At 47.9% G+C, this 13,749-nt stretch overlaps 1 protein-coding gene across 1 annotated transcript in view; it reads left to right on the forward strand.

Annotated features, from left to right (window-relative positions):
- The window catches only part of vih (ubiquitin conjugating enzyme vih), a 123,410-nt gene that overhangs the window by 74,895 nt on the left and 34,766 nt on the right, over nucleotides 1-13,749 (forward strand). The window contains exon 3 of the mRNA XM_068363786.1: nucleotides 13,402-13,606. Within this exon, the coding sequence (XP_068219887.1) occupies nucleotides 13,402-13,606 (205 nt within the window). The remainder of the gene's footprint in view (nucleotides 1-13,401; nucleotides 13,607-13,749) is intronic.

The raw sequence follows: 13,749 nt of genomic DNA on the forward strand, positions 1-13,749 counted from the left end.
CAGACACAAATATTAAAATGTTTAAGTAAAAAATAAAGATTGTTACTGTACTCACCACGAAAGAAGTTCAAGAAAAACTTGAATGATGATGGCGATGAATTTGCTGCACAGTAGAAATGATGATGATGAAGCTGATGATGTCTTCTACTGTGCAGCCAATAATAGTATTTTACGTCTCTTCAGACGGAGGTGTCTTTTCCTGGGACACCTCTTCAACTTCTTCCTGAGACACTTCTTCAATTTCTTCTGAGGGCATTGTGATCGGAAGTTGCTGCCGCTGCTTCTTCTTTCGCAAGAGCATCCTGTAGGGAGCCATGTGTTCATCGATCTTGGTGCAGAATTGTACAGAACGAACCATATCCTCGTCCCACTCTTGCGACATTTCTTTCACCTCATTCGCAAGCTTGCAGAGCTTGGCAAGCCGTTCTAATGTTAAGACCGTTTCTTCGACATTTTCTTGGAACTCTTCCTGTGTTTCACTGTCTTCACTGCCCGATTTCGTCAGGTCTTCGAGGTCTGCGGCCGCGTAACTTCTACTGTCTTTTAACATAGTATCGAGAAGCGTCACCTTCTCAGCAATCGTCATCATCTTTCGGTGCTGTTTAGGCTCACTACCAGCCTTAGTAGAAGCAGAAGGCTTGGGAGGCATTGTACAGTAGGGTTTAACAGAAAGTTCAACTTAAAACAGTCGCACACAGCACAGATTAAACTTCACAAAGTTAAGAACGTCTACTCAGCAATACGCGGAAAGAGAAAGTGAACGATGCAGCCCCGCGAGAACTGTGATGCTGCGGGTAGAAGATGCGGGCAAAACACCAATCACAGGCTAGATAACAAAACTTGAGTTTTGATTCGTCATCTATCAGCGCTTGAACCAATCACAACCCGTCTTACAGTACATGGTGCGTTGGTTACTCATAGAAGATGCCCCGCGCATACTGAACGTACGTAGATTAAGTACAATACCGTAATAATAATAAATAATGATAATAATACTGTACAGTAATAATAATAATAATAATGATTAATAATAATAACAATAATAATTTTATTAACAACAACAACAATAATAATAATAATAACAATAATAATAAAAATTTACGTACGTACGCTATTTTACGCCTCTCTCTCTCTCTCTCTCGCTCTCTCTCTTTCTCTCTCTCTCTCTCGTACGCTTACAGTACTTATTCGAAATGTGATTTTTGCAACAAAGAATATTATTGGATGCAGTATTGTACTACGTACGTATACATACAAAAGATTCATGGAAAAGAAGCACATCCATTACAGTACACACCATTCTAATATGGTATGACTGCATCTGATTTGCGTTTCATGTTCGATTTAATTTTACTACGTACTGAATTATCGTATGATCACATTCTCTTTTCGTGTTTTATTTCTTTCTGTGCTGAATTATATATCATATGTAATGCAATGAACAATCAGTAAGAGCAGATATTACTAATTACAGTATTAATGGAATTACAGGTAACAAAATATCGTATTTGGTTATCTTCAGATTTCGCGGTATTTTCGAATTTTCCGGAAAATCCGCGATATGTATATATATATGGGTTATGGGAAAACCCCGCGAAGTGGTGAATCCGCGATTGTCGAACCGCGAAGTAGCGAGGGTTCACTGTATACATGTGTATAGAAATGTGGTAAGTTTCCTTTTCAGTGTTTGTGCTGTGTGTGTGATACATATACGACAACAACACTTGCGTAGTAGCAAGGCCAGCACAGATCCACTTCATGGGGAATGACCTCTCCCTCTCTGGTCCATCGGTCTTCCCGTCAGCATATATCCGTTAACTTGGCCGCCGCAGGGGAATCGTCATCGCCTGGACCCTCTTCATTCAACTATTGTCTTTGCCTTTTCCTCTTTTCCTACGGGACCCTGGATTCTGAGCGAAGGGAATTGACCTTTCAAAGATTGACTACGGTCTCTCTCTTCTCGAGGTCGTTCACCTTTACTACAACAGCGTACTATAGGGGAAGCTCCTTTCCCATGCGCGGGTTAGGTTGCTCTTCCGATGGTTAGTCTCAGTTATTCTTAGTGAAAATATCTAACTTTTCAGCTTTCTCCGTGGGGAACACTTACCTTCGGAGGGTCAGTAGTTCTCACTATTAGTGAATATTCTTAGCTGATTTGAATAATTATAATTCTGTTTTTTATTACAGTTACTCCGCTTCCCCCCTTCTCCTGTGGATGTCGACGGGGGAAGTAAGGGCGCAATACTTAATTCTTATTTTATGGGGTTTCACTTCGGAGTTCCTCTCTAGGGAATTTCTGTTAAATAATTATTTAATTTTATTTTCCCAGTTAACTATGCAGTTTTTCTTCGTTCGACTAAGAGTGCCAATTAAGCAGAGCTGTTCTGTTCATGCGTGGAGAATCTGCTGTCACTGCCGTCCCTCGGAGGACGTCGTCATGGGCGTCATCCCTTCTCTTAGAAGTACTCCCGTGACAACATGGCCAGCACTTCAGATCATCTTAGAACGCTAAAGGAGGTTCGCCTCCAGGGGTTGGACAACTTCTTGGAGGAAAAATAACTGGAGATGCCCTGACCCGGATTAAGGGAAGCCAGGTTTTACCCTTCAAACTGTCAGTTCATGATCATTCAAGTTAATCTCTGTCACTGTATTGGAATTTGTAGTCAGTTCTATTCAGACCTTTGTTTAGAGACGGTAACCATTATTGTGCTTTCATTAGCGATGGCTCCTTCCTGTGCTGCTCTTGGTTGTACGAAAAAAATCAGTTAACTGCCTTTAGGGAAAAATCAGTAACAACAGTTGTGAGATTATCACAAGCTGTGTTCAATGTCATCCATAGACGGCTATAAAGGTCAACGATTTTACTGTAGTTCATTATTCCAAGGAGTTTGTAACTGATTCACCAATAAGTTGAGCAACGAGTTTAACATTATTTTTTTTTTTTTGATAAAGCATCACAGGAAGGGACCATCGCTAATAAAATAGCACAAGAAAATAGTTATCGGCTATAAACAAAGGTTTGAGTAAAACAGACTAAGTACCAGTACGCTGTCGGAGGATTAACTTGGGATCGAGATTTGACAGTCTGAAGGGGTGAATCTGGCCAAACCCTGGCCTCACAGGTTCAGGAAAGAATTCTGAGTCAGGGCATCTCCAGTAGTATTAATCCTCCTAGGACAACTTCCCTTCCGAGGGAAGTTTCCTCCCCAGGTGTGAGGTTGTTTTTCCCTTCAGAGGGAGAACTTCCCATATCTTAATAAATTCATCATCTCTGACTGCTGTTGCTGCCCTTCGGCGCCAGACTTCTCTCCCCCTTGCTGAGTTTCTCTTCCTTCAGGGGCGGAGTGCGGTCTTGGCAAGTCTCCTCTACGAAGTGTTCACCTCTCTCGTTCGCGAGAGAGGCCACTCATAGAAACTCCTCTTCGTAGGATCGCTACTGCTAAGGTCAGCTTGCTGATCCAGCGGCCCTTAGGGGCATCATCATGGGCGTCTTCTAGTCTCTTCTACGAAGTGTTCACCTCTCTCGTTCGCGAGAGAGGCCACTCATAGAGACTCCTCTTCGGAGGATCGCTACTGCTAAGGTCAGCTTGCTGATCCAGCGGCCCTTAGGGGCATCATCATGGGCGTCTTCCAGTCTCTTCTACGAAGTGTTCACCTCTCGCATTTGCGAGAGAGGCCACTCATAGAGACTCCTCTTCGGAGGATAGCTACTGCTAAGGTCAGCTTGCTGATCCAGCGGCCCTTAGGGGCATCATCATGGGCGTCTTCAAGTCTCTTTTACGAAGTATTCACCTCTCAAATTCGCGGGAGATGCCTCTCATAGAGACACGGATGATCAAGCAGACCTTCCAGCGCAGCAGACCTACCAGGACCTCTTCCTATCTCAGTTCATGATCGTCCTGCCAGCTGACCTACTGATCTACCAGCGCAACCTTGTGCTGCAACGTAGTCCTTTGGACTTCGGTCCTGGACTCTAACACGGACCTTTTACGGTCCCCATCGGTGGATGCTCGCCCTTCCAAAGGGCACATCCCAGTTCCTGATCGTCCTGCCAGCTGACCTACCGATCTACCGGTGCAATGGACTTTGGTCCTGGACTCTAACGCAGACCTGCTTATGGTCCCCATCGGTGGATGCTCGCACTTTTTTAAAGGGCACTTCCCAGTTCCTGATCGTACGGCCACTGGTCATCCTACCAGCTGACCCGCCAACCTATTAGCGCTACCTTCTCGCGCTCGCTCGCCAACATCCGCTCGCGGGTGCCGATGGTCTCCCGCGCCCGCGCTCGCCGACATCTGTGCTTGGGTACTGATGGTCTCCCGCGCCGCTCGCTTGCCGACATTCTTACGCGCGTGAGCGCCAACGATCTTCCGCGCACGGGTACCGATGATCTCCGGCGCGCGAGCGCTGACGATCTTCCGCGCGCGGGTACCGATGGTCTTCCGCACGCGCTCGCTGACATTCTTTCGCGCGCCGACGATCTTCCGCGCGCGGGTACCGATGGTCTCCCGCACGCGCGCGCCGATAATCTCACTTGTGCGCCGATAGTCTCGCACGGGCACCAACAGTCTTGTACGCGTGCGCGGGCGCCGATGATTTTCCAAGTGCGCAAGCACCAATGCTCTTGCGCGCGCGCCAGTAGTCTTGCACGCGCACGTGGCAACAGTTCCGCCCACGCTGGCCGACTCCTCTGCGCGCAGGCGCTTAGGGTTTCCCGCGCGCGCTCCAGTAATCTTGAGTGTGTGCGCACAGCTTTCCGCGCGCGCCGACGGTCTTCTACGTGCGGACGCCGATGGTCTTCCGCACGCACGCGGCAACAGTCTCCACGTAGTACTCTCACGCACGCGTCAATGCTCCCACTCTTGCGCAACCAGTCACACGCTTCGGTGCATTCTAGGGAGAATACACAAAACTACACAGTGCCTTACTGCGCGCCAGCACTCTTCCTCACTTTCCTGCGCCCTCCTGCGCAGTTACAGTCCCGGATCCATGCGCCAGCTCTTGCTAAAGAGTCAAGGCTTACAGATCCAATGCACCAGCTCTTGCCTAAGAACCAGCGCTTGCCTGCTCTCCAGGCAGATATTAAGCACCAGCATCATCCATCCTGTGTGCCATCGCTCCAGACTCACCTACACACTCCTGCAATTATCAGTAAAAAGGAATAAAACTTTTTGGACAGGTCACCATTGCCCCATTCCTCCCTGCAAACACATAAACATTGCCACCGGGAAAAGAGGAATAAGGCTCCACTGAAGGATTCAAGATCCCGAAGATTCCATCCTACAAGGGAATCGAAACGGGGAATTCTTGGTCCCTGTCTCTTCTGAAGTTTCTATTTTCCTTGACAGACCACCGGCAGCAAACAGGAAAGCATCAACAGACTGATGTCTAAATCACTGTTTGCTGATGGCGAGTTCACAGTTTACTGATCGCTAGGTCGCTGATCACCAGATCGCCAATTTCTAGCTCAATGCTGATCTTTGACCTCTATTCCCTCCAATGACTAACAATCTCCAATTGCTAGCATTTCCAATCACCGATTGCTAGTCAATAACCAGTCATCAGCTTGCTGATCACTAGATCACCGATGGGCAGCTCATCTTTCTTCGATCATTGAACTCGGCTCGCTGATCTCTGACGAGCCCATCTTCAGCTTGCTCATCTCTGACCAAACGGGGGACCATAATCAGCTGGCTGATCTCGAACTCACCATTCGCTCACAGACTACCGATTCATCGGTCATCGATTATTTGCCAGCAGTTCGTGACTCGAACTTACTAGTCAACCGCTTCCTGTAATTCCTAGATGAGAAGTTATACAACATACTTCTCGCTACTGGCCGTTTGCCATCACACAAAAGTGATCGGTAAACGTTCGACAACCCTCATCAACGGCTTGCCAACAGGGAACTACTTGCGAGCACTCTCCAACTGCACAGTACGCCAGATTGATTCTATTCTAAGGAATAGCATCAATCCCATCAGGGCGCGTGGTAAGGCTAAGCGTGGCCTTCCTTTTAAGGAAATTCTCTTAGAGAAGAATTCTTACACTGGGTATCGCGCCTGATCCTTTACGACACGAGTCAAGACTCCAGCGTTGACAATCTTCCATGCAAAAGGATCACCTAAGAGCTGTCCCTTTGGGTCGATGTCCACACCATGTTGGAGTTCGATCAAGGGCTAAGACCTCAGGTCTTCATTTGCACACTGGACCTAAAGGACACTTACTCCCAGGTCCAAACCATCCATCTAGGAAGGTTGGAAGATTCAGTCTAGACAAACAAGAAACACCAGTTCAAGGCACTATTCTTCGGTCTTTCCACTACACCCATGCTGTTCTCAAAGGATCGGCATATGTCTCCGCTCTCTCGGGATGACTGACTGACCTTAGCAGACTCGGTGGCAACCTTGCATTAACACTGGAACTTTTGAAGTCTTTTTACCAAGATCCAGTGATCAGGGTAAACCTATGGAAATCTTCCCTACTTCCCTCCCGGGAGACTGGTGTATCTGAGAATGATTCTAAACACCAATCTCCACAAAATCCTTCTCGAAACGAGAACGACTTCCATTCCAGGAGACTCGAGTTGGAAAAAGAAGAAAGGAGGGACCATAGTGCTGTACCACACGACCTCAGCCCTCTGGACAGAGCCCGAAGGTACCTTCACTTAAATCTCTTAAGAGATGAAGGCCAACTTTCCAGTCCTTCAGCAGCCTCATCGGTTCCTAACAGACCACTCAGTGATGTGATGGACGACACACCACACAGAGACTCACATCGACAAGCAAGTAGGAACTGGCTTGTAGCCTCTTCCCATCTAATAGCATAAACACTAAGGTCTGTTCGGTACCACTATCAGCCTGCTTCATTCCAGACTGGAAGAAGGTGCTCGCCGACAGTCTGTGCACAGCATCTCAGATAAGGTATACCGAATGGACTTTGGATCGCCATGTAGCCAACAAAGTCCCGACTTTACGAGGTCCTCCAACTAAGGGGTCTGTTTGCAACGCTCCTGAATCTCAGGCTACTGTTGCTCACCAGCCCTAGACCCCAAGGCTCTCTGGCAACAACGGTGGGTACAACAATGACGTTTACGTCTCGTTCTTGTTTTATCTGGAGAAGGGCACTCAACAAGGCTAGAACATCGGTCAACCTCTCAAGGACTCTCCTAGCTCCACTATGGCATTATGCAGAACGGTATCCAAACCTTTTGCAGCTCCTGATAGAGCCTCCAAGAGAACTCTCTCCACATAACAGACAACCCACTGCGACACCTACCACAAGCTATATCTTTGCTATGATTGTATGCCTGAAGACTACCCAATACCTCTTTGCGAAAAGGTTGTCTAGATATCTGAGGAATTCCTCAGCATCAGTCTACCAGGCAGTATCACGTCTGTGTGGTTGGCATCATGTGAAAGTGTGTCTCCACTCGATACCTCGATTCCAGCAATAGCGGATCCTTCACCTTCAAACTGAAAGAAAGGGACACCCTCTCATCGATAGACTTTTCCTAACTCATACGGACTTATAACTTGCCTTTCCCCAGTCGGAATTGAGACCTTCCTCTCAGAACATGGTTCAAATCTCCGATCCCTAAAGGGACCTCCTTGTGTTTCACTTCACCAGGCAACAAATTTTTTCCTGATTTAAGAACACAATGTTCCTACACACTCGGACAGCAACCATATGAGTCAAGGAACTTCAAGGTCTCTCTTTCGACATCGCCCATTATTGGGAAGGGCGAAAGACAATGTTCAGTTTCGTCCCTGAATATGTCACCAGACACAGTCTCCAGAGGTGACAGATCCTACACAAGTCTCAACTAGGTAACGGACGATCTAGATCATCCGTTACTGTACCCAGGGTAAGGTATGAGACTTTACCTAAAGAAAACGGCAACAGCCTGCCCGGGTCCCTCCTCTTGTCAGCACCGGGAGAGACTAGAGGAGGATCACCGAAACATCAACTCGACATGACAACTCACAGTGTCAGGGGCATAACTATGCCCCTGGTCCCTGGTCCTTCTTAGCAGATTACTCTGTGACGCAGGTTTTACAAGAAAAGATGTGAATGCTCCAGGTGACTTTCACAACCTTTCTCTTGCAAAATGTGACCCACAGGAACTTGATACGATCTCTATCGGTCCGATGGTGGCTGCACAACAGCTGGTTGTATACCTCAAGCTCCTTATTGGACAAGTAGCAGAAGGTTGAGGGCAATGTTACCTGGTTTTAGTCTGCGTGAATGAAAAGATTTGACTGGCTCTTATTCTTTTCTTCATCCTACCCTCTCGTGGGGAAAGCAGCATCCTGGGTTCTCTGCATAAGCTGACCTCAAACCACTGCAGGTAAACCATTCTCCCTTGTGTACCTAGTATTTAGCTAATACCGTTGCGTCCCCATACCCTGGCGAGGTGGTATTGGGAAGTCTTGGTTGCATCAGGTTTTTCCTACATAGACTCGGAATAACTTTACCTAGACAGTCACACTTCTACACATCTCAACACACAGCTTGCATAGGCCGCGGACCTTGCTGGGCTTCCCTTCGAGTAAGCCCTAAGGGGGAAGTTATCCAGTAGGGATAAGTAGCACAGCTAGTACTTCCTCTGGGGTATTAGCAATGGTGAAAGGGAGAGAGCTGAGTTCATTCAGCATAGTGAAAAGGGGAAATAATTATCCCCAATTCGAGTCGGTCCTGGCAATTGACTGCGCATGGATGCACAGAGTATGCTAGAAAGTATTTACTGCATAACTATACACCATAGTTTTCTGACTAGGGTATGTACTATACCATAGATGTACTGGCTATCCATATAGCTATACAATAGACACTGCCGGCGCATTGCCGGCAGGGTAGAGTAAGGTGACAGTCCACTTTCGTAACATGAATTAGTTGGAGCCGGCAGCCCGCCGACGTGTCGGAGGCACACCGGGCGCCGCCGAGTCTCCGATTGAGGGTAACTCCTCCCAGCCATCAGTCTATGTGGCGGGGAAAGGGCGACAATCTCGGGATTGATGGCAGAACGCCGGCATGTCGGCGGCCCCCGGCAGTCGGCAGGCAACCGGCTGTAGGTACTCCAACCCTGACTATAGATATATATATATATATATATATATATATATATATATATATATATATATATATATATATATATATATATATATATATATATATAATATATATATATATATATATATATATATATATATATATATATATATATATATATATATATATATATATATATATCTAGGCTAAGCTTGTTTGAGCCCAAGGACGGAGAAATGGACAGCTGGTGTGCGGAGGAAGTCGAATCTCGTTTCACTCCTCCAAAAGGCGCTTACTTCCAGACCCTGCAAGCCTCCGATGCCTCTTCATACAGCCTCGTCAGCCTAGGTTATCGGAACCGGCTCCGGCAGCTAAGACAAGGTGTACAATAGCAGTCCCCTTCTGTCAGGGACAGGTAGTCCTCCTGGGGAGGCAATTAACCTAGAGGGAGCGGCCGAGTTCGCAAAACTCTAGGATTGGCAACCCCCTTGCAGGTCTCTCGCTGGGGGGATGCCTAAGGTTACTCTTCCAGATAACAGCTTCCTGGTGCGGATTCCTGCACAATCTCCGTGATCAGCCAAGGATATCGCGCCTCGCTCTTAACATCTCTCCTCCACTGACAGCAAATCCAGTGTTGCTGAGCTTCTATGCCATGGGATCGGCAAGAGGTTTGCCCGTCGGGCAGAAGGAGCCATGCTTTAGAAGAATGTCCTCCATAGGGTCGTCGACGGCTTCCCCCCCCGGCTTCTTCAGTCGATCCTTTCTTCTAAGGAAAGCATCTGAGATGGGAGTTCCGTCATCGACCACTCAGCTCTGATCAAGTTTGTCGAACAAATTTCGTCCAGCGTGGTACAGCAGAGTCGATCAGACTGGTAGCGAGACCACAAGACTCCTTATGCCCTGGATCGGAAGGACGGGTACTTCCAGGTCCCATTCCATCCGTTTTCCAGGAAGCACTTGGAATTCAGCTTAGACTACAGATGTACCTGTTTAAAATGCTGTGTTGCGATCCCGCCGAAGCATCGCAGGTTTTCACCAGAGAACTCTCCCTGCTATCCTCATGGCCACTCAGGAGCAGGCTTCCGCCTCCTTCGCTTTTTGGAGGTCTGGCTAACTCCGGTAGTCTCGGATTCGACCTTCTTCGACACCGAGACAAGCTTCCGGGACTTTTTTACCAAGATCGAGGGATCATGGTAATTCGCAAGGAGCCTTCTCTGCTTCTACCTCAACATCTGGGATATCTAGCCATGATATTGACTCCTTCTCCAAGCCTTCCCTTCAGTTGACTGTGGCAAGGCTGAGGAGAGTTGCAGAACCTTTCCTCAGATAAGGAGAGCTTTCAGCCCTATCTTGGGACGTTTCCTGGTCTCCTTTCCTCCTTGACTCGTCTAAGTCCCGAACGGTCGCCTCAGGATAAGTTCCCTGTTAGGCGGCCCAAGTTCCGGTGGAATCAAAGCAACGATTAACCAGACTTTCTGGCCCCTATGGGACCAGCGGAACGATTAGACCTGCAATGGGGGTTGACTAATGGAAACCTCTTGCATGGGAGTGGATCTTCTCGTCCTTACCCCGCATTTGATGCTGTTCTCGGACTCGTCAAAGAAGGGGGGGGGGGGGCATGTTCTGGTTCTGGCCTATGGTCAGGACCTGAAGGGTACTAGTCTGGCCCTTCAACAGATCCAACAGATCCTGCCGAGTCGCTCCGTGCGCGACAACTCCATGGTGCTGGCGTATTCCAACTAGCAGGGAGGTACATTTTCATACTTTCGCATCTTTAGAGATACTGATATGATCCGAAGTCCACTCAATACCACTATCGGCCCGCTCATTCCGGGCAGAGGAATGTTCTCTCCGACTATCTGAGCAGAGACTCACAGATAGAGAGTACCTGCGGGTCTTTGGCCTCTAGTATCCAGCAAAGTCCTGGCCTGGGGGACCTGATCACGACAGCCTGGAACTTCAAGCTGCCGCTGTACTACCCCCCAGTCTCAGACCCCAAGACTCTTTGGCAAGATGCTTTCCGGTGACGGTGGGACGGCATCGACGCCTACGTCTTCCCACCATTTTTGTCTGTTGAGAAGGGGTCTCAACGAGACCAGATTGTCGGTCAACCTATCGATGACCCTGAGAGCTCCGCTGCGACTTTACGCAGAACGGTTTCCGGACCTTCTGCATCCCCTGGCGGAACTCCCGGGAGAACTTCTTCCATGACACAGGCTACTCAAACGACCACACTGCAACATCTTCACAAGCCGTAGCATCGCTTCGGCTTCACGCCTGTAGATTATACGCCACCTCTTCACAAAGAGGCACCCCGCAACAGTCGCGGAGCGGAGGTCGCATCACCTGCGATAGTCACCCGCAGGGGCCTACCAGGCGAAGTGGAGAGTCTTCTGTGGTTGGTGTTGTGGGAGAGGTACCTCTCCCCTTGATGCCTCTACTCCAGCAATAACGGAGTTATTGTTTATCGGCGGGAGGAAACTTTTTCAGCTCTCGGCAGTGAAGCCTATCGCTCAGCCTTACCCTGGCCTTCAGGCTGAAAGGAATAGACTTTTTCCTCCCCGCGGAATCTTTCTTCGCTCATGCGAAGCTACAAACGTACCTGTCCCCAGTCGGAGTGAGACCTCCTCCATGGAGCATGGTTCGGGCTCTTAAGACCCTTAAGAGATCTTGCGAACCATTATGTCAGGCCTCTAATCGTCGCCCGTCTTGGAAGACGGTGCTCCTGCTCGCTCTGGCCTCGGCCAAGTGTGTAAGCAATCTTCATGGTCTCGTACGACTCCGCCCTTTCAATAGGATAGGGGGAGGTAACATTCAGGTTCGTTCCTGAGTTGATTTCTAGACTCAGAATCTTGGAGTCCCGGACCTTCGGTTCGACTCCTTCAAGATTTCGAGTCTCCGTTCTGTAACAGATGACCCAGACCTTCTCCTACTTGCCAGTAAGGAACCGAGGGGTTATCTTTAAGAACAGCTGCAGTTTGTCCTCACGTGCAAGCCCGGTTTGGGAGCACAGGAAGGACGCAGGGGAGGGTCACCAAGTATGCCTTTCCAGCCCGGATTTAAGGGCATTCATCTCGACCTGAATCCAGACCCTCCCCCGTCACGTCGCCCTATAGCCCACGATGTCGGATACATCGCAATGTCCCTGGCCTTCAAGAGGGACTAGTCTGTGACGCAGGTGCTACAAGCTGGAGTCTGGAAGCGTCTAGCGACCTTCGCAGCCTACTTCCTGCAGGACGTGACCCACAGAGGTATCGATAGGTTTCTATCGCTCTGTGGTGGCTTCACAACAGGCTCAGGCTCCTTTTTGGACAGGTAGCAGAAGGTTGAGGGCATTGTTACCAGGTTTTAGTCTGCATGAACGGAAGAAGTATGACTGGCCCTTACTTCTTTCTTCATCCTCCCCTCTCCTGGGGAAAGCAGCATCCTGGTCTCTGCATAGCTGACCTCAAACCTTTGCAGGTAAACCATGCTTCCTTGTGTTCCAAGTATTGAGATAATACTGTCGCGTCCCCCATACCCTGACGAGGTGGTATTGGGAACGTCCTAACCCAGAGTTCCGTCTAAGAACTCCAGGTCAACTGCCTAGGACGGGTCACACTTTCTTCCTTCACACACAAGCTTATGTAGGCCACACGTTTTCTTGCGGAGCAAGGAACTTGTGAGGTGCAGGGACTCCTTTTCTCAAGTGCGACTCACTCGGATTCTGAGTCCCCGGGTAAGCCAAAGCCAGTATGGCTGGGGACTTTCCACCCTTCCTAAGGGGTAAGTCACCCTATGTAAATAGCGTGGTTTGTATTTCGGTTACGGAACAAATGACAAATTCGGAGATAATTTGTATTTTACCTAACCATACAAACCTTAGCTATTTACACATATTTGCCCGCCAGCCCTGTCCCCCAAGTCAAGTCCTACCTCTAAGTGAAGTGAGACATTTCACCGGTGTGTGAGGGGGGAGGGGTAGCAAGCTACCCCTCCCCTACCCCTGCTAAATAGAGCGGGGGTAGTAAACCCTCGTTAAAATCTAATGGCTCGTCAATTTCAGCTACGCCGAAAGTAAACCCTATGTAAATAGCTAAGGTTTGTATGGTTAGGAAAAAATACCAATTATCTCCGAATTTGTCATGTTTGTATGGTTAGGAAAAATACAAATTATCTCTGAATTTGTCATGTTTTGCCAAGTGTGACTTCTTTAGCTGCCTCATTTCAGTTTATCTGATGAAAGAAAATTGCCCAATTTTGTCTTTCAGTCTATTTATATGTAAGATCAAACTTCTATAATGAGTAACATATGTTTTTTTAATTAGGTGTATATAAAGATTTAAAACTTGAAAACATTTCTGTCCACAGGTTTATGAAGGCCTCTCATATAGGTTATCATTGGAGTTCCCCAGCAGTTATCCTTATTCACCACCAACAGTTAAATTTGTGACTTCTTGCTTCCACCCAAATGTAGATCTTCACGGTAATATTTGTTTAGACATATTGAAGGAAAAGTGGTCAGCTTCATATGATGTTCGATCAATACTTCTATCAATACAGTCACTGTTGGGAGGTAAGTTTTATGCATATTACATAAAGGTTTTATAAGGGTTAAAGGTGTCTGGTTTTCAGAGACACTCGCCAGAATGTCAGCTGAGCAAGCCCAATCATAGCAGTAACCTCCCCAGGAAATAGGCTAGCTTAAACTCATGTCCC

This window comes from Palaemon carinicauda, chromosome 40 (assembly GCF_036898095.1).
Source record: "Palaemon carinicauda isolate YSFRI2023 chromosome 40, ASM3689809v2, whole genome shotgun sequence".
Lineage (NCBI taxonomy): Eukaryota > Metazoa > Arthropoda > Malacostraca > Decapoda > Palaemonidae > Palaemon > Palaemon carinicauda.